Here is a 20,951-nt window from a genome sequence, read left to right on the forward strand (position 1 = left end):
CCCTTTACTCCCCTCCACCCAGCATCTCCCTCCCCCAACAATGTCCCCCCCCCAAGTCCATACCCATGGTTCGTACATACAAGCTTTCCCGCTTCACCCTTTCATATATTCTTCTTCTTCTTCTTCTCTCTCTCCTTTTTTAAGTAAATATGTGATTAATTAACTATTTTAACAATAAAAAATAACTATCCCTCCCTCTCAGATATTAAGACCCTTTGTAATCTTGTAAAGGACAATGGGCGAAGGTCTCAAGCTCCTCTAGCTGCTTCAAGCTGGACATGGTCGTCGTCCTACCTACCCTTGGGTCCAGAAAACCCTAATAAGAGTGGGGGTGTGGAGGGGAGGGTGGCCTTCCCACATGGGGAAGGATCGTGCAGACTCCAGGTCAGTTGGCAGTCTCCGGACAACGGCGTGCTTGGTTTAACAGGCTGGCATCCTTGTTGTGTTCTGGGGGCAACAGATTTGGCAAAAAGGGTTATAAGACATCATTCAATCCATAACCACTAGATGACAAAAGGCAGGGATTAATTTTTCAATGTTCCACATTAGGGGGAAAAAAAGAAATAAAGGGCTTCTTTGGAGGAAGATGTGCTAGGCACATCTCACCTGTCCAAAACCCTTTTGCCCATTACACTTAGTTTGGGCTGAGGGAAATAGTTTAGGTTTCCCCCCTCTCAGACCTCTGGGTTCTTTCTGTCCAAGCCATTAGGATAGAAAAGAGAAACCAGTTTTAAAGTGAAGCCCACAGACTACCCCATTCTTCACCAACCCAACCATTTAGTTCAGCCAAACTGTTGAGTCTCTCTCAGGAGGCAGCACTGTAGACAGGATTAAGTGAGGCTTATACATACAGACAATCACTCAGGTAATGCGGTCATAGGCTTATGCCCTTTGAAAACAGAAAACACATGTTAATTTATGTAACATAACCCACAAACAAGTCTCTAAATCTGTAAGACTATCTTATTGGGAAGACATCCAGTTGCAAGGCAGTTGGCATTCTACTTGCCTGCAACTTGAATATCTTTAATGATATCACAGACATGGTTTAATTTTCAAGTGAAACCATATTTTAAATGAAAAGAAACTTTTAAGATGGTTAGCTGCACTACTTTATAGTCTACCACTGATCATTGTGATTTTCCTTGAATAATGATTTTTCTCCCTAAGATTACCCTCCTTGTCATTAAAGGGACTACATTAAGTCCATTTTTAATTTATCCTGTTCATTTGCATGAACACAACAAGAGCAGCAAATGATCACTTATGATCTTTAGTTCTGCTTTGCTGGAACTTACCCAAGGAACATTTAGGGTGATCCTCAGTCTGCTCTTCAGGGCACAGAAGCTGGGCCACATGCCTGGCATTCATCCTTGCCTGTACACACCTGTCCTTTCCAAGTACTTCTGGTTTTCCATTGTGCCTTAAGGTCCCTTCTAGCCATCTTTCAGGAACAACCTTCATTCCTTCCCTGGAAAGATTGCTGTGGACCACACAACCAACCATGGTACCAGGCCTTTTATCTCGCGGGCTTTTGTTACCCTTGAAAGTCATTCCCAGTTCCTCAGGGCTTCTTGGTAATAACCTGAGCCCAAGCATGTCTCCTTTAGGCTTGACATTCCAGTCAAAGACTTGGTCAAAAAAAAAAAAAGAAAAAAAAAAAGGAACCTCTATTAACAACTGGTCTTATTAGTTTTATGCAAAGAAACTTATGTCATTACTTGTTTAGAATGCCAGACTCTGGAGGGATCGGATAGGGAGAATAACAATCACTTTAAATGTAAATGCACTAAGTGCTCCAATCAAAAGACATAGGGTAGCTCGATGGACAAGTAAACAAAACCTTACATATATGCTTCTCACTTCAAATGAAAAGATACACAGACTGAATGTAAAGGGATGATAAAAAATACTGCATGAAAATAAAAACCAACAAACAAAAAGCTGGGTAGCAATACTTATACCAGACAAAATAGACTTTGAAACAAATAACAGGAGACCAAGAAGGACCCAGCAATTCCACTTCTGGGTATCTATCCAAAGATTTGAAAAGACATACGCGTCCATTTGTTCATTGCAGCATTATTTACAATAGCCAAGGTATGAAAGCAAATTAAGTGTCCATCAATGGATGAAGGGATAAAGAAGAAGTGGTACATATATACAAGGTCTGTTCAGAAGGTATCCAGCCATGTAATATGAAAAATAGAGACATTTATTGAAAAAGATACAAGATACAAGAAACAGTGTACATAGGACAATGATGCCTCAATCCCCTTCAAAGTAGGCCCCTTGAGACCTTATGCAGTTCTCCCAATCGCCATCAGCTGCCCTGTTGTATTTTCCTAAATCTCATGGATGGTCTGAAATATTTTCCCTCTCACAGGTGATTTTAGTTTTGGGAAAAGCCAGAAATTGCAGGGGCACCAAATCTGGGTTGTAGGGGAGCTGAGTCACCTAGTGACTTCATGTTTTGCCAAAAAATTATGCGTGAGACATGATGCATGAGCAGGCACATTATCTTGATGAAGCTGTCATTCACCAGCTTTGGCCTTCTGAACCATCTGAATAGTTTCCCTGGAGGAATATTCAAGCTCAACGCCAAATGTGATGCAGATTTGTTGCTCTCCTTGCTCAGTCATTTCAATGTGATAGCCACACAGCACACATGCTCACTCAATGGTGTCTACCACCCCCACTGACTAGTACAGTGAAGTCATCATTGTTCACACATGTCCATTCCAGTCCACTCTCCTTGGCTGCCAGGTTACATCGATGTCGTGAAAACTGTTCTCATATTAACAATGGCTGGACTTTCTCTGGAGAGACCTTGTACAGTGGAGTATTACTCAGTCATAAAAGAGAATAAAATCTTGCCAACTGCAACAACATGGATGAACCTAGAAGGTATTATGCTGAGTAAAATAAGACAGAGAAAAATCAATGTCATATGATTTCACTTTTATGTGGAATCTAAAAAACAAAATAAACAAAACAGAAACAAACTCACAGAGAACATTTTAAAAAAAGAATTAGCTCAAAAAAAATCCTCACTCAATGATATATATTTATTGATTTTAGAGAGAGAGGAAGGGAGAAAGAGAGAGAAAGAAAAAAACATTGATGTGAGAGAGAAACATCAATAGATTGTCTCCCTCACACGCCCTGACCAGGGATCAAACCTGCAACCTTTTGCTGTATAGGATGATGCTCCAACCAACTGAGCCACCTGGCCAGGGTCAGAGAACATTTTGATGGTTGCCATACAGGAGGGGGTTTGGGGAGACACGTGAAAAGGGGGAAGTTATTAAGAAGTACAAGTTGGTAGTTATAAAATAGTCACAGGGATATAAAGTACAGCACAAGGAATATAGGCAATAATATTGTAATAACTGTGTGGTGTCAGATGGGCACTAGATTTGTGGGGTGATCACTTCATAAGTTTTACAGACGTCTAATCACTATGTTGTACACCTGAAACAAATATAATATTGTATGCCAACTGTAATTGAAAAATGAAAAATATTTAAAAAGAAAATTCCATTTACAAAAGCACCAAAAAGAATAAAATAATTAGGAATAAATTTAACAAATAAAGGCAAAATGTATACTCTGAAAACTATAAAGCATCGTGGAAGGAAAATAAAGAAGACCTAAATAGGTAGAAAGACATCCCATGTTCATGGATCAGAAGAGTTAATATTGTTAAGATCGCAAGACTCTGTAAATTGATGTACAGATTCAATGCAATCCTTATCAAAATCACAGCTGGCTTCTTTGCAGCAACTGACAAACATCTCAAAATCCATAAAACAATTTTGAAAAAGAAGAACAAAGTTGAAGTACTCACACTTCCCAATTTCAAAAACTCACTACAAAACTCCAGTAATCAAGACAGCATTTTACTGGCATAAGAATAACATATAGATCAGTAGAATCAAACTGAAAGTCTAGAAATAAGCCCCCACATTTACAGTCAACTGATTTTCAACAAGGTACCAAAACAAATTAATAGGGAAAGTCTTTTCAACAAATGGTGCTGGGACAATGGAATATTCACATGCAAAAGAATGAAGTTGGACCCTATGTTGGGGGAGTTCAAGACCACACCCAATTTCAATGCTTTGCTAGGAAGACTCACAATTCAGTATAGTCATACTTGTGGCTATGATTTATTCGAGTGAAAGGAAGCAAAGCAAAATAACTAAAGAGAAAAAGAAGACTCCTAGGGTGAATGAAGTCCAGGGAAAACCAGACACAAGCTTCCAAGGATCCTCTCCCAGTGGGGTCACGTAGAATATACTTAATTCCCCCTAGCAAGGACTTGGAACAACAGGTGTGAAGTGTTGCCAACTAGGGAAGCTCATTAGAGACTCAAGTGACAGGATTCTCCTTGGGGCTGGTCACATAGGCACTCTGCCTAATAAGTACTAAAATTCCAGACCTTCAGAAGGAAAGCAGGTGTTCAGCTTGAACCACATTAGTTGTATAAACAGTTTAGACACAGGAAGCCCCTTTTATGAATTAATGGTGGGAAATCTTCTGAAGTCTAAGTTACCAAACTCCAGCCAGGGGCCATTTTTACAAGCAGGCCTTTACAAGGTTAGCAGTTTGAGCCTGTTGTGTTAACTCTTTCTGGACAGGCTCCTACCTCACACCAGATGCAAAAAGAAAATACAGTCGTCCCTCTCTATATTGCGGTTCACTTATTGTGGCCTCACTGTATTGCGAGATTTTTAAAAATATTTATTTATCATGGATTTTTCCACTATATTACAGGATTTTGCTGTACTGTATACATATGTTGTTAAAGTTATGTAGGTTTAAGAGTGTAGACTATGTTTAATAACAAGTAGTGTTTATAAAAGTGTGGAAAAGGTTAATAAGGAAGTGGGAAAGGTTAATAAGGGGCTGGGAATGGTTTGTGAGTGTGTGGGAAGGGTTTATAAAGCCTTAAAATATGTATAAATACTAAAATAAATGTAAGGTTCCTACTTCACAGATTTTCACCTATCGCGGGGGAATCTAGAACGTAATACCTGTGATAGGTGAGGGAATACTGTAACTTAAAACGGACCGAAGACCTAAATGCAAGCTAACACTATGCAACTCTTAGAAGAAAACAGGGGTAATTCTTTATGGCCTTGAATTTGGCAACTGTTTCTTAGAAATGTCTCCAAAAGCACAAACAACCAAAGGAAAAAATACATAAACTGGACTTCATCGTCAAGAAAGTAAAAAGACAACACCCAGAGTGGGAGAAAATATTTGAAAGTCATGCATCTTATAAGAAATTTTGTCTGGAAGATATAAATAACCCCTACACCTTGAAAATAAAAAGGCAATAATCCAATTTAAACAGGGGCAAAGGATATGAATAGATATTTTTTCTCCGAAGTGGACATGTGAGTGACCAACAAGCACATGAAAAGATGATTAAAATAATTAGCCCTCAGGGAAGTGCTAATTAAAACCACAATGAGATACCACTTCATACCCAGTAAATAGCTATAATGGACACAAACAAGCAAAAAGGAAAACAGCAAGTATTGGTGAGGATGTGGAGAATTAGAGTCCTCATGCATGCTGGTGGGATGTAAAATGGTATAGCCACTTTGGGAAAACAGTTTGTAGGTTCCTCAAAGGATCAAACAGAATTACCAAATGGCCCTAAGTATTGCCCAAGAGAAGTAAAAACATATGTCCACACAAAAATGATACAAATGTTTATAGCAGCATTGTTCATAATAGTCAATAAATGGAAACAACCCAAATGCCCGTCAACTGTTGAATGGATAAACAAGTATTGTATATCTATGCAATGGAATAATATTCAACCATAACATGAATAAAGTGATTTACAACATGGAAGAACCTTGAAAATATTAAGTGAAAGAAACCAGTCGCAAAAGACCATACATTATGATTCCATTTGTAGGAAATGCCCAGAATAGGGAATCTATAGAGAGAAACTAGACTGGTAGTTTCTTAGGGCTATGGGGGGATGAAAAGGGAGGGGGTGGCAGATAAAGGTTATAGGACTTGTTCTTGAGGTGATGAAGATGTTCTAGTTTTGACTGTGGTGAAGGACACACATATCTTGGATTACACTGAAAACCAGTGGTGTGAGAGGTACAGTATCTCAATAATCCTGTTGAAAGTAATTTTTAGAATAATCAAGATTAAGTGTTTTAAACTCATTTAGCAGATTTCAAAACGATTGTACCCAGTGCCAAGGAAGGTGCTGTGACAAACATATAAACCAGTAAATCAAACAGAAAAACCTTTCAAAAAACAATGTAGTGACATCAACAATCTTAAAAAATGCTCATCCCTACAAATTTCAGTTTTGAGACACTATCCTAAAGAAATACTCATCTGTAGAAAATACATAACACACAGAGGTTTATTTTTAGTAACAGTAATAAATGAAAACAAGTTAAATGACCAAAATTAATAGAATGACTAAGTGGTAAAGATCCATTGTGATGAAATATTCTCCCATCAAAAATGAAACCTATTTTTGTATTTACAGCAAAGAAGTTCCTGGCATGAAGAATATATGCATAAGTTTGTTGAACCAAAAAGAAAAAAAAAAGACTTACAAAAGTTTGTTAAAAAAGGAAAAGCATTTCCCGAAGTATGGTTCTTGAACAGCAGCAGCAGCAGCATCCTCTGGGTTATGATAGAAATGCTCTTAGCCCCATCCCATGCTCCCTCAGTCACAGACCCCGGCTGGGCCCAGCATTCTGTATTTTTAGGACATCCTCTGGTGCACACTTCAGTTTGAGAACCACCGGCATAATACAATTTTAAAAGGTAAAGGCAGGATTCAAACCATAGCATGATCAAAGCTGACATTTATTGAGTGCTGACTGTGCTTTCCCATAATCTCATAAAATCCCCACAACCACCTTATGATATGTTGGTACTAATGTTATCCCCATTTGGCAGATTGGGAAACTGAGGTGCAGAGAGATGAAGGGACTTGTCCAAAATCGGAACACTAGTGAATGGCAGAACTGGGACTCAAGAGTCAGGTTTTTGTGCCTCCAAAACCCATTCTGTTAACCGTCATGTCAGTGTTTCCCTAAGTGGGGGCCACTGCCATCACTAGTAGTGACAGGGTAGTCTCAGTGGGTGCTGGGGTGTTCATTTTAAACACCAATAGTTATGTATTTATTTTAATGTGCCAGAGAAAAATATATAACTAGCATTTCAAACTCATGATTTTGAGCCACACCAGCCAGGGCCATTCAATAGTAACATCATTGTTTCCCTTTTAAGTAACAATTAATAAAAGTTAGTCACTTTATGAAAAATATTAAATAAAAGTACTGTATGCATAGAGATGGCAAATATGGTAGAGATAGCAACAGTGAAGCATGGAAAACACTGCTAAGCCTGCCTCAGTTACTTAAAAATATATACATAACAATTTGTACATTTTGCTGTATATAAATTGTACCTAAAAAAGGATTGTATGAACTGGCTGGTGTGGCTCAGTGGATTGAGCACAGGCCTGCAAACTGAAAGGTCACTGGTTTGATTCCTGGCAGGGCACATGCCTGGGTTGCGGGCCAGGTCCCCAGTTGGGGGTGTGTGAGAGTCAATTGATCGATTATCTCTCACATATTGATGTTTCTCTCCCTCTCTTTCTCCCTCCCTTCCCCTCTCTCTAAAAGTAAATAAATAAAATCTTTAAAAAATTAAAAAGGACTGTACAAAAATACTAGATTCTAGTTAATATTGTGCACACCGAAGCATATAAGAGAAATGTATTCAAGTCAGCCTACATTTTTTTTTCAAGTTAAACACATTTATTGCACACTCGCTATAGGCAACTGCCAAGTCCTCAAAATACAAAGCTTAGCAACACAATTTCACCTTTGAGGACTATAGAAATGTACCAACTGCATAAAAATGATTTTGTGAAAACTTGGAGAAATTAATTTGAGTGAGAAAAGGATGACACTCGAGGTTTCGGGATGGCTATTTCAGTATAAGCAAAGGTTCAGAGGCATAAAAATATGGTCTACCTGAAAATGTCTTGTCACATAGCCCTTAGTCACTGTGCCTTCAGCCATCTTTCTACCTCACCCCCCTTTTTATTTTTGCCACTTTATACTTGCAGCTCTTGCAGCTCCCTTGCCTCTAGTTCACCCATCTTTCTCCTCACTACCACTTAACTTTCCTGGGGAACATTTTTGCAAAGCTACTTCAAAAGCATTAAAAATCCAACAGAAAGATCCAATAGTTTTACTCACAGCAACTTATATGAAGGAAACAGGATGCTTTCAAAATTTAAGTTACTTGTTATTGATATTAGCATAAAAAATTTAAATGCTTAATATGGAACTATTGGATAAATTAAATCATTAGAAGACATTATTAAACCATTAAAATTTGTTTTTCAAGGATTAATAAGGGAAATAACAATGTGTCTCTAACATGTATTTTTATATCTCTGAAGCTAAAGCAAAACATCCTGTTTATTGGGTGAAAATAGTCTGCTTTATATGTACACACTGAGTACAATTTTTAAAATACTGTAATTATAATTTCAGACTTTGGAATTTGAATAGGTGCCAGTGTTCTCTCCTTTCTTCTTGTGAGAAAAGAAAATTCCTTTGAAAATCAGTTGAAGCTTGGACAAAAATTCCATAGCTGTATTCTTAGGATCACTCTGTAGAGTATTCTTGATTCAGATGATACAAGGAAAGCTTCAATGCAACCTTTTAGAGAATACACTTCATCTTGCAAGATCTCATTGACCAGGGGAAGGTTGGTGGCAATTGCAGTGCAGGATGAAGAAGCTGTTTCTTTACACAACAGCTATCCCGCACACCTACTTCTGCTACCGTTGGTTCACCTGTGTTGAGATCCCTACCCACAAGTTGACCTGATTCTGAATATTCTGCTTGAACTCTCACTAATGGTTCCTGAAGATCAAAACCAGAATTCTGAACAAAAACCTTGAGAATAATGAATGAATGAGCATCAGCAAATGCTTGACCTCCAAGTTGGGCACTGCCCAGACTTACACTGAGCTTATATTTAGTCAGGGCTCCTGCCATTGCCACTTTCACTGCATTAACACCTGGAACTACACAGCCATTATCAATAGCATTTTTAACAGCCCTCAAGGCATTTTATTGCATCTTTGAGTGAGTGTGTGCTTATTTGGTCTGTTGATCAGTAATGTGACAGAGCGAGGGCTTTTACATTTCTCAATAAAGGTGAACTTACCTTCTCCCAGTGCATACTCATAGACCAGTCCTGCATGACCCAATCAGGAGCCAGGTCACTGAAGAATTTAGAGCTACCCCACCAGAGGCACTGCCAGCCTTTCCATATTTCTCCTTTTAGCTCTGTGGAGAGCTCTCTGCCTCCTTTTACAAGAGCATCTGGAGAAAATGGGTCAATTCCCTTTTGATCAATAACAAATCCTTTATCTGAGTCAGCACAGACTTTCCTTTTCAGCTCTGTTTTTAAACTCTATCTTCAATGAATTTTCTTTCAGTTTTTTACTACGTCATCCCTTTCTTCTACACCCTTGTAAAAAAAAAAAAAAAAGCCTGAATTCACTTTTCATATTCTAATGACATATTGTATGCATCTTCTACTCTTTTCGTCATATCAGGATGCCATGCCCTACTGTCCAAAATGAGACCTGATCAAGGTTGTATTTGTTTGATTTATGTTTCAGCTCCAAGATCTCAACCATGAAGAGGTTAATAGGTTCATCTTGTTTTTTGATGATCAAAATGTAGTCACCTACAGCCTCTGCTAGGAATTCATCAAGTTCAAGTTCGGCACAAACTTCAGTACATAAGAGATGCTCTAGCCACATCTACAAGTTTCCCTGTCCATTTCTTTGCTTTGCTAAAAACCGGTTCCTTTTCCTTTGAAGCTTCAAATCCTGTTATTATTATGGAATGAGACCTCCAGAAATGTAGAGATCCACATTTCAGCAATTCTCCAATGATTAGGAAATTGCAAGTGGTACCATCATCCTGGACTGTTGCTATTTTGGCTCTTAAGGAGGCTGTTGGGTGTTGAATATGCATTTCATGAAGCAGCACACTGCCATCTTTAGTATGCTTGATGTCTCCAGCACCAGAAACAAGCAACTTCATGGTGCTGTTAGGCCCCAAGTTGGTCCTCAGAATGTCCTGCAGTGTCCAGGCCACACTGATGTTGGCCACCAACACTGCCTGGGCTTGAGCCACATCAGTCTTGGGGTTTAGGGTCTTCACAGCTGCCACAGCTGACCCAGTAGAAGAGTTAGAGACCCGGTGTGAAGAATGCCTAAAAGCCAGCCTCCAGCTCCTATTCTGAAGTACATTACAAAAATAAGATGCACTGATGGAGTATCTGTGTCAATGGTCATAGCAAAATAGTCACTGTAGAACCCAAGCAGTATCTACATGAGTACCCACTGCACAAATTCTTTCAACTTCTCTGCATGTTTGAAAACTTACATGTTGGAGAAAAATGTAGAGACTGCCTCATACAGTGAGTGAATAAATAAGCCTGAAAGACTAGGTAGAAATCTGCTAAAATACTAGCTTTATACTCCTCTGTATATATTCCAAAGTGAGCTGGTATTCTATAATACATTTTGTTCAAAGGAGAAAAATGGTACAGGAGTCAATCAATAATAAAGGCATTTATTCCAAAGGCATAATGCCAAGGTCCCCAAGATGAGGTGGAGTGGGAGAAAGATGCCGCCCTTGCTCAAAAGAAAGTGGAAACTCAGCGCTTCTCTACAGCCCAGTCATGCAGGGAAGTCCAGGGGCAGAGCTCACGGATGGGCTCTGGGCTGAGGCCCGGGCATCTGACCTGCCCACCTATCAGTTCATCCTGTGTTCCAAGAAGCCCAGGGTCAGGAGAGGCGGCAGAGGAAGTCGTGCACAGGCAGGGCCAGGAGCCCTGAAAGGGAGATCCCCAAGGTGTCGGAGATACAGGTGGTGGCCATGGCAAATTCCCGGTGCCTGTTGCTGGTCTGGGGAGGGTGGGGAACAGGGGTGAGGCTTCAGTGCTGCACACTCTGGCCCTGGCTCCCCCCAGGAGGGCTGCCCAACTGGTGCTGACCTCCAGGGCAATGTTGTGGAAGGTGTTCACATAGGCAGCCCCACCCAGGAGCCCCTCATACACAATGAGCGCGAAGACGAGGTAGATGCTTGGCAGGAAGCTCAACCACACATCCGCCAGCAGGAAGGCCAGGTTGAAGCACTGTGGGTGCAGGTGGAGTGGAGGGCTGAGCTTGGGACCCGCGGCAGGCAGAAAAGGAGGCTGCCATCCCTTCCAGAGGCCCCAGTTCGTGGAGATGCTGACGAGGGAGAGGGCTGACAGGCTTGGATCGAATCCTAACATCCAGCTGGACTACCAGACCGTGAGATCCGGGGTACGCCTTCTCCCTACCCTGTCCCAGCACCCCTGACCATGTGGTTCCCCTCCCTCAGCCCTTTGCTCATGTCACTCCTGCCCCCTGGAATGCCATCTCACATTCCCTTACTTGGGATCTCCTGGTTACACTGTTCACAGGTCAGCTTGGATCAGTGTCACTTAATCCTGTGATCTCATTTCTCCTCCCAAGGGCTGCCTGAATAGTTTTCCCGGTTTACCATACTGAGGCTACATTTAGACCAGTGGTTCTTGATTGGGCTTGGTTTTGCTGCCGAGGGGACATTCGACAATGTTGGGAGATGCTCTTGGTTGCCACAACAGAGAACGGAGATTGCTACTGGCATCTAATGGGTGGAGGCCAGACGGGCTGCTCAATACCCTACAGGACAGCCCACAACAAAGAATGATGTGGCCCCAGTGCTGAGGTCGACAAACGCTGGCTGAGATGTTCCCACCTTTTAGGAAGCCTCTCTGACCCCACCCAAGGGTGTAGGTCTCTCCTCTGTGCCCTGGTCTCTCAAGGGATCCCATTGTCCCATCCTTGAGTGCCAAGGGTTGCCACCAAGGCAGTTCACATGCTTGATGCACAGGAGGAGCACCTGGGGATCTTGTTACCCACACAGGTCTGGCCCTCAGAGGTTCCATCTCATTCCCTCTGAGCTGGGCTCAGAAATATGCATTTAAATGGCCACACTCTGGTAAAACTAATGTAACCTGTGAAACACTGCAAACACTTCATGTGTGCCATTAGGCCAGACACTTTCCATAATGGAATTAAATGATTCCATTTAATTTATGAAGAAGTCTTGGTTGAAATTATAACTAAAATCACAAATCACATTTCAGCAGCATCTAATGAAGAACCCTGAGTTAAGAATTGTTAACACAACAATTTGGGATTTGGGGGCAACAAAGCCCTGGGCTGGTGGTACTGCTTAAATAAAAGAGAAAGTTAGAGGCTATTTGCATGTTACTGTCATAACATTAAAGTGTAATCTATACTTAGTCTAGACTTTGTTACAGATTTAACTAAATTAAAAAGGGTAAAAAGTTTCCTATAATAGTTGAAAGTTTATTTTAATAGTTACTGTCAGGGCTGTAGAAACAATAAATGCTGGTTATGTAAAGGTGCTTTTCTCAGACTGTCGTAGGGAAAGGTGTTTGTTTTCTTAAAGCTGTAAATTACTTTTGTCACGGATAGTTGAAATGCCTTGAGATACACAATCTGATGAGTACAATGTCACTGATTCTATTATAATTAAACATGCAGAATAAAAGAACTGTACATTTTATTATTGTTAGAAATGTTATTTGAAAGCCTGTGTCTCTGCATGAGGCTTGAGCAAAATAATCATTAAATAATTTATTCTGTTTTTCAACCTCCTTCTTATCTGTATTTCCTACAACTACCCTGAGAAGCAGATGTTGGCCTTGCCTGATTTCTAGATGAGGAAAATGAGGTTCAAATTGGTTCAGAGACCTGCCCTAAGTCACAAAGCCAGAGTACAGAAACTGGGATTTACATCCAAGATTGCCTGGCTCCAGGGGACATACTGGATATGGAGCCCTGCTGGCCTTCTGTTCCTCACACTTAGAACATGACAGTGTGTAATAAACACTTCCTGCTGAGGGACACAAGCACTGGGGCCTGGGGAAGCTGGGAATGGAGTGAAGACCAGAGGCCTGGTACCTGCAGCAGGGCCAGAGCCCACGTGAAGCGGATGCGACAGCAGTGAAGAGAAGAGCGGGAGGCAAAGACGCCAGCCTGGTACAGCATCTGGTACCTTACACAGGGGCAGGGAGTAGAAGGAAGCTCCTCCAGTGCCTACTCACATGGCAGCACCTCCCCCCCGAAGGCCCTCCCAGCAGACTGCCGTCCTGCCACCCATCCTCACTGTTCTCACCAGCGGTACTGCTGAGCATGACTCAGGGATGTGTTCCGGAAGAAGAGGAGCTCAAACTGCGGCAAGGAGCAGACAGGGGAGATGAATGGGAACATGTGAGTCCCCATCTCGATCTCTGTTTCCACACCCCTCCTGTTCGCCCTTACTCACAAGTCCTTGATTGATGAAATACTCAGCAAAGTAAACCAGGACCAAGGGGATGATGTACCACAGCAGGCCCTGGAAGTCAGAACACATAAGTGGAAGGCTGGGAGACAGGCACTGGCCACCGATGGGGACAGGCCACAGCCACCATTCATACCTTGAACACAGTCCACTTTTCCTGAAAAGAGAGGTCTGAGCTGGAGTCTGCAGAGGAGCAGGGAGAGAGACAAGTGAGGTTGGCAGACTAAGCCAAGGAGTGCTGGTGGGAAAGAATCAACCAGCCAACACAACAGTGTGAATGCGCTGGATTGTTCAATTAAAATGGTTAAGTTGGTATATTAATACATAACTTCATGTTCCATATATTTCACCGTGAGTTAAAAAAAAGAATTAGCCAGCTGAGACTTCTTCACAGCTCTCGTACAGTTTGATGGCTGCACATCTCCACCCCAGCCACACCGGCATCCAGGCTCGTCCCCATCGCAGGGCCTCAGCACTTGCTGTTCCCTCTACTTGGAACCTGTTCAACCTGATGCCCATGAGGCCAATTCCTTGTCATTTGCATTTTAGCCCAACGACACCTACTTAAAAAGGCCTTCACTGACCTCCTTCTCTAAGTAGAACCCTCTCCATTTCCCTCCAGGTGTCATTTTCTGGCGCATCACCGTTTTATGTCCTTCCAGCACTCATCAATACGTGAAAAGCACGTTTCTGATTCAGCTGTTTACGAGTCTGCCTCATTTCCTTATTTTACCATGGCACCCCCCGTGACTAGAATGCCTGGCACATTGTAAGTACTCAGTATTTCTTGAATAGATGAATGTAATTGGCTCTTACCGTAACCAGTACACACACATCCACTTCCCCTTCCCGCTGTCCACTGGAGAGAGGAAGACCCAGAAGAGCGCGGCGCTCTGAGGATCTCCTGCATCTCCTACCTGCCTTCGGCGGCTGCTCTGGGGCCTCGCTGTTCATCAGGGGCTGCCGGGCTGCTCTCTCTGCCTCGTCCTCCCCACTAGGGTCCCGGGACTCGGGAGATGTGAGCAAAAAGAAATAGCTAGGAGGAGGTGGAACAAGACAGGGTCCAAGAGCCTCTGTCAGGAGGGAAAGGCCACTCCCTCCTAGAGCAGCCCCCCTCATTTCTACATTCCACTGGGGCACCCCAGCCTGTGCCAGAGAGCTCCAACCGTAGAAAAAGGCTTCTTTCTCTGGAGCGGAAACTTGTCTGCCTGTTGCTTCCACCCCTGGGCCCCTGTCTTGACTGCTGGCTCACACTAAGCAAGTCAGCTGTTTTCTTGACATTATTATTCTAATAACTGCTCTTGTTATCATTTATTATGTGGTCATTCTGTGCTAGACAAGAACTTCCAAAATTTCACTGATGTTTTGTCTTCACGCTGTTTGTCATATCCACATTCCTCCTGTGTATATTATTTTTTACTTAATACTTTCCTTTCACTTGATTCCCTTTTTCTACATGGCCTTGTTCTAAGCAATAATCTGTGAAATCACAGGTTTGATTGACTAGTTAAAATTTTTTCCTAATACACATGAAAAGTCATAAAATTAATAAGTCCACCCTTGTCCCCCACCCCCCAAATCACTTTGGGAACCACACTGTACTGGATGCTTCACACACATTACCTCATAGGAAAGCAAGAAGTATGACTACTATTTGAAGTATGGGGAAACTGAGGGTCAGAGAGGTAAAGCAACTCTTCCCATACCACACAGCTAACAAGTGGCAGCTCCAGACTCAAACCCAGGCCCATCAGAGTCCAGAACCTACATCCCTCATAACAAGACTATAGGGATCTAAGAAATGGGATCATGATCTAGTTTTCTTTCCCTGAATCCCTCTTCCACCCAGCCGAGGGCAGCTTACCTGGCCAGGAGCAAGGCGGGGATGCCCAGCATGGACAGCAGGGTGTGCTGCGGGGAGAGGCCAGCCTGCGTGAGGCCCAGGTAGGACAATGCCCCCAGCAGCCCTGCTGCTCCAGTACCTGAAGACCACCAGGAGATCACAGCCCTGAGAAGGAGAACACTGGAGCACTAAAAAGGACCAAGGTCAGTAGCGGGACCTCTTCTCCCCACTCCCTGCTCTGCTTGCTTACCTGGGGTAGAAGGCAGTGAGTGAGAGAAAGGTGACCTCCCCCAGGCCTGATGAGATGCTAGCCAAGACCACACCTGGGGGGAGGACAAGCATGACAGTGGCCACACCCAGCCTTGTCCCAATAGCTCCAATCCCTTAAGGTACCTGGCCATGGCCTCCCCTGCATCAGCTCAGAGGGGCAAAAACAGATCCTTAGATGGGAGGGGCTCCAGATATGAAGTGGAGCTAAACCCTCCTTGGCACATCCTCTCACAGAGAACGGTACTGACATCCACTGTTATCAAACCAGGAGCAAGAACATCCCGGACACCTCCTCCTCCCCTGTGATAGTCTTGGTTCCCCTGTGCATCTCAGTCTCCACCTAATCCATCCATTTCCTCCCATCTCCCCCACCACCGACTCCTCCAAACTGACCTCATCTCCTATCTCCTACCTGTGCAGTCCTAGCAGCCTCTTGAGGGTTACAAACATAACCCATTTCCTCTGGGGAGTTGGGGAGACTACTTCCCACACATGCTCTGCTGCAGTTCCTCTGGGCCCCCCCGCCTGATACCATATCTCATGCTCACCACACAGGCTGGTCCCCACTGAGTGAGAAAAGGCAACCAGGATGAAGCTTCCAGCTGCACAAAGCCCACTGACGAGAACCCGGGGGCTGAGGGGAGGGGAGGGAGGGAAGGGCAAGGTCGGCTCCAGCTCTCATCTCCTCTGCCCTCCCGCCTCCTCACAGATCCTAACTGCCTTTCCTCCCACCACCCCACCCAGACCTGTAGGGCAGCAGATGAAGGCCAAGAGGAGCCAGCAATTTGATGACGAGCGTGGGGAGGATGTCCGCCAGGAGCACCGCCTGGGACAGGAGAACAGAGTGAGACCCCAGACCTTCCCAGGGACAAACCTCTGAACCAGTGGCCAAGAAAAGACAGAAACCAGCTAAACAGATCTGCTACAAGCATAGGCTCTGAACTCAGATCTGGGTTCAAGGCCTAGCTCTGCTGCTCCTTGGCTGTGTGTCAAGGCATTCACATTCTCTGAGCTTTAGTTTTCTTATCTGGAAAATAGGGGATGATTACAGTGCCTAGCTCACAGTACTATTGTGTGGATTAAATCAACCAACATTAGCTACACACAGAACAGGGGTCAGGAAATGGCAGTATTAATCATTATAATTAAGACAGTTCTAGCTGGGTGCTGAGGTGGTGGTGGGGGGGGTCAGGGGAGGACCAGACAGTTACTCACAGCTGTGGAGACAGAGTTGCAGTCAAATCGAGATGAATTATTGTGGGGGGTGGGAACTGGGTCTGGGTCTACCTGATAGGAAAAAAGAAAGTCTTTCACCCAGAGTGGCAACAGGGTAGACAAACAGAGCCTGGCTCAAGAGCCAGCTCTGCTCTAACTTGAAGGATGGCCTTGGGTCAGAACTGGCCTCTTGACCCTCAGTTTCTCTATGTGTACAATGGGAAGGAGGAGGTTTCCACAGAATGATCCACAGGCCAAAGATGGCACTGTAAATGGACTTTATTTGGGTAACACACTCAGGAGCTTTCATTAAAAATTGTGGGTTTCCAAAAAATCTGATCTTGGACCAAATTCCCTGTTGGACCTGCAAGGTGGCAGCTGTTCTGCTTGGGCATGCACCCTCCAGCTCCTCATAGACAAGAGCTTCCCAACTGGAGGTGATTACATCCCACAGGGAACATCTGGCCATGTCTGGAGACATTCTTGATTGTCACAAGGGGTGGGCAGGGGATGCTACTGGCATCTAGCCAAGAGCCCAGGGATGCTCCTAGACATTCAACAACACACAGAACAGCCCCACAACAGAGAATTATCCAGCCCCAAATGTTAGTTGTGTGAGGGTTAAGAAACTGCCATAAACCACGGTTCTACACAGCCAGAACCTGAATTTGTTCACTGGCATCAGTTGATTCTTAAACACCCTTCATGCTCTGAGATCCAAAAGACTGGGAACTTTAGGTCCTTTGCCCCACCCTTTGGCTACCCCATTCCATGAATTTTTCAAGGGAGCCTCTGCCCCAGCGTGAGTCCCTCATGTTCCCACAGGGACTAAACACAGTGGTGGAGGTAGAGAGGATCACTTACATGACTTTGGTTCCCAGATGTCCCCTTGTGGCTAAGGATGTCGTGAGCAGCACTGAGCATCACCACATAGGAGAAGTTATTGCAAAGGCCCAGGATCCTGGAGTAAGCAGGACAGATTTTTTTTTTCCAGTTTTACTGAGATATAGTTGACATATAAGAAGAGATCTTAACCTCCTTTCAGGCCTACAATCTATCCACAATCCTAGTACCAAACCTGCCCCTTTCCTTCAATCAGCTTTCACTTTTTTCTCTAACACCAGACCTCATTTCCATTCAGTGTTAGGGTTAGAAGTACGGACAGGCTTTGGGATCACAGACATGGGCTCACATCTAATCTCCCAGACTTCTTTCAGTAAGAGAAGGAAGTCATCCTTGATGACTGTTCCTCTGAGCTCCCACCAGTTCCTGGGGCATTTCTCATCCATTGATCCACGGTCTCTGATGTGCTGTGGTACAGTAGAAAGCTCCTGGGGCTTGAAACAAAGGACTTTGTTCAGGTCCCAAGTCTGTTGCTTCCTACTTGAGTGGCCTCGGTCTACTCATGTGTAAAGTAGGGATACACATTTATCCTGTACCTTGCAGAGTGCTGTAGGGATCAAAATGAGATAATACTAAAATCCTTTACGATCCGTGAAGGATATTGTTTGCTTACTCTCATCTCCCAGAGCTGTTCTCAGTGATGGGAATGGAACTGGGCCCAGCACCAGAGATTTCATGTGTCCTTTTCACGAGCCTATGGAGAGGCACGCTTGCTGTTCCCATTTCACCGCTGAGAAACTAAGGCTCAGAGAGGCTATGTGACTAGAGTCACATGGAAAGTCACTTTCAACACAGTCTGCCACCCAAGTCCTCAAAGTTTAGGTAAGTGCCAGTATTCCCGAGGCTCAGTACTTATGTGACTTTAGGAGGTAGATGGATGATCTTCTAAAAAGTAGTGATGGGCCCTGTCTGGGTGGCTCAGTTGGTTGGAGCGTTCTCCGGTACACCAAAAGGTTGCGGGTTCCATTCCAGGTCGGGGTGCACAGGAGGCAATCACATCGATGTTTCTCTCCCTCCCTCTCCCTTTCCCTCCCTTCTTCTCTCTCTCAAAACAATAAAAACACCCATCCTTGGGTGAGGGTTAAAAAAAAAGTAGTTATGTATTTACTTAAATGTGCATTAGGAAAATATTGGCTTTCTGTCTAGAGTAGTGATTTAAAGACTTCCTTAAAAAATACGTCTATTTACAAATTTAAAGACTTAATTATTTGGAATAAAAACAAGTAAATAATCCTGCAGGTGGCATAAGGATCTGGCCAAAACACGAAGGTGGTAAGTAAATGATTTAAGATTGGGAAATTTACACGTTGCCTCAGGGAAAACCAACTGGTTCAGTAAATATTTGGATTCAGCCCTTTTTTCACAGCTCACCCCTTCCTTCCCTCCTTTCTTCCGTCGCTTCCCTCTTTCTACCCCTTTTCACTTGTGCTGGACTCTTCAGGCCACTTACCAGAAGCCCATCATGTTCTTCCAATGGGTGCCCTGCCGGTCCCGCGGAATGGGCCAAGGTTCCGAGGCGGACACCTCTCCTGGGAGGGCGAGAAGGCGGCATGATCCCTACCCTACTATCAGGTGTAGGATGACCCCACGCGTGTTCTCCCGGAGTCTAGCCTGCTCCCGAGCTCGTCGGGTAGTCGCGGGGCAGAGGCAGTCACTCCAGTGAGGGCGGTCAGTAATACTCACGCTCGGAGTCCGAGAGGCGCCGCTGCGAGCCTGCACAGCCTCCCATGGCATTAAGTTCAGGTCCCCCGAGGGGTCCAAAGTCAGCGAAAATTCAGAGTTGGCTCGGATGGAACGGATGAGGGTCTGCGACATGTGAGAAGGATCAACATCCCACTGCCAGTTCCTGCTGGGTCTTCTCTGCTACACTCGCGCTGCTCGAGCCACTGCGCTGAACCCGGGACCCATCCCGCTCTCTCCCACGCGCACCACGCCCCACCCGTCGGACTCCGCCCCCGCCCCCTCTAAAGCAGGGGTCCCTGCAGCCTGTACCTTTAAGAGCAGCTGAACAGTCCCCAACAAGGAACAACAGGTTGGCTGGTCACGTGACAGCACCGGCCGCGTCCCCCATCACGTGCTCGGAGGTTCTCACAACTTCCGGGTCTTGTCTCTGTGTTCGTTTCAGGCTTTCCCAGCTTTGGTGCGTGGGACCGAGAGAGGTCAGGAGAACCCTGGAATGGCTGGTTTAAAACTGAAGTGGGTGGGATCAGCGAGAAGAGCCCTAACGTTAGATGAATAGCGCCAACGCCGTGGCTGTGTTGAGCCACCACTGATCATGGCTGTGCACGGCTTCAGCTCTCGCGGCTCTCATTTGCCAGAAACAAATATGGCCAGCCAGCTCCTCGTTTCAGACAGGACTGTTTCTGGCTGAGAACAAAGATGGACAGCTTCAGGTCATTCTTATCCCTGTTTGTTGCCCTTAGATTGTAAAGGTAAATGAATGTAAAGGTATCGCTCACCTAAGAGGGTTTCATATTTATTGGCAGTATCCAAGGCATAAAAAGATCCCTTTCCCAGATTATTCTAGGACCAAAGAATATCACAGAAGTAGTCCAACCCTCGGGTTTACAGAGGAGCAAACAAAAAAGGAAAGTTACTGATGATCATACAAAGTTAGATGTAAAGGTGACCTCAGAGACCCTTTTAGCAATAAGAAATAGAGCACCAGGGAAAGGAGTGCTCGCTGAGCAGACTGCTGCAGGATTCCTGCCTGTATCAAAGGTGCTTAGACCAGATGATTCTAAGGCCCAATATTCTGATTCTGTGATCTCATTTCTCTAATTGGAAATTTGGGAAGTAGGGCTGCAGAAGGGGACTAGGGGAAGAGGTATTGATCAATGTCCCTTTACATAGTCCCTAATAAGGAGTGGATTTTCTTACCTTCCTCTAGGTGGTAAGGCAGCATTTTGAATTTTCTTCGTTACCTTCTTTCCCTGCTAATCTCTCCTATGGGCTTCCATTAGCTGGTGCCCACCTGTATCAGCCCTTTCTCACCATGAGGCCTTCAGACTACTGTTTGATATGTGCTCCTTCTGGTCTTCTTCTCAGGTCACTCAACCAATGAAAAATGGGGTCCTTCTACCTATGCAGGACTCTAGAAATTCAGCAACATGTCATGCATGGTCTCTGCCCTCCCAAAACTCACAGGAGTGTGAGTATTAGACGGAAATAACCACAATACAAAGCCTAGCCAAGTTTGTTTCACAAGAATGACTCCAGATGAGGGAACAGGCATTGAA

General features: G+C 44.2%; 1 protein-coding gene and 1 pseudogene across 4 annotated transcripts; both read right to left on the reverse strand.

Annotated features, from left to right (window-relative positions):
• Positions 1 to 8,637: 8,637 nt before the first annotated feature.
• On the reverse strand, positions 8,638 to 10,515 carry LOC150009603 (T-complex protein 1 subunit zeta-like; annotated as a pseudogene).
• Positions 10,516 to 10,659: 144 nt separating this feature from the next.
• CLN3 (CLN3 lysosomal/endosomal transmembrane protein, battenin) lies at positions 10,660 to 20,301 on the reverse strand. Of its 4 annotated transcripts, XM_090277491.1 has the most exons (17): positions 20,172 to 20,282; positions 19,705 to 20,079; positions 19,396 to 19,518; positions 19,163 to 19,241; positions 17,674 to 17,770; positions 16,810 to 16,881; positions 16,341 to 16,420; positions 16,143 to 16,228; positions 15,575 to 15,647; positions 15,346 to 15,489; positions 14,399 to 14,517; positions 13,618 to 13,664; positions 13,467 to 13,535; positions 13,317 to 13,372; positions 13,103 to 13,196; positions 11,098 to 11,238; positions 10,660 to 11,008 (listed from the first exon to the last, which is right to left on the reverse strand). In XM_090277491.1, the coding sequence occupies exons 3-17, from the start codon at positions 19,439 to 19,441 to the stop codon at positions 10,889 to 10,891; spliced, it is 1,323 nt and encodes a 440-aa protein (XP_090133617.1). In that variant the 5' UTR covers positions 19,442 to 19,518; positions 19,705 to 20,079; positions 20,172 to 20,282; the 3' UTR covers positions 10,660 to 10,888. The 4 variants fall into 4 exon arrangements, with proteins under 4 accessions (XP_090133617.1, XP_090133621.1, XP_090133618.1 ...); XM_090277495.1 differs by lacking the exon at positions 11,098 to 11,238 and having other exon boundaries at positions 20,172 to 20,287; XM_090277492.1 differs by lacking the exon at positions 20,172 to 20,282 and having other exon boundaries at positions 19,705 to 20,085.
• Positions 20,302 to 20,951: the final 650 nt, after the last annotated feature.

This window comes from Furipterus horrens, unplaced genomic scaffold, assembly GCF_987537825.1.
Source record: "Furipterus horrens unplaced genomic scaffold, mFurHor1.1.pri manual_scaffold_5, whole genome shotgun sequence".
Taxonomy (NCBI): domain Eukaryota; kingdom Metazoa; phylum Chordata; class Mammalia; order Chiroptera; family Furipteridae; genus Furipterus; species Furipterus horrens.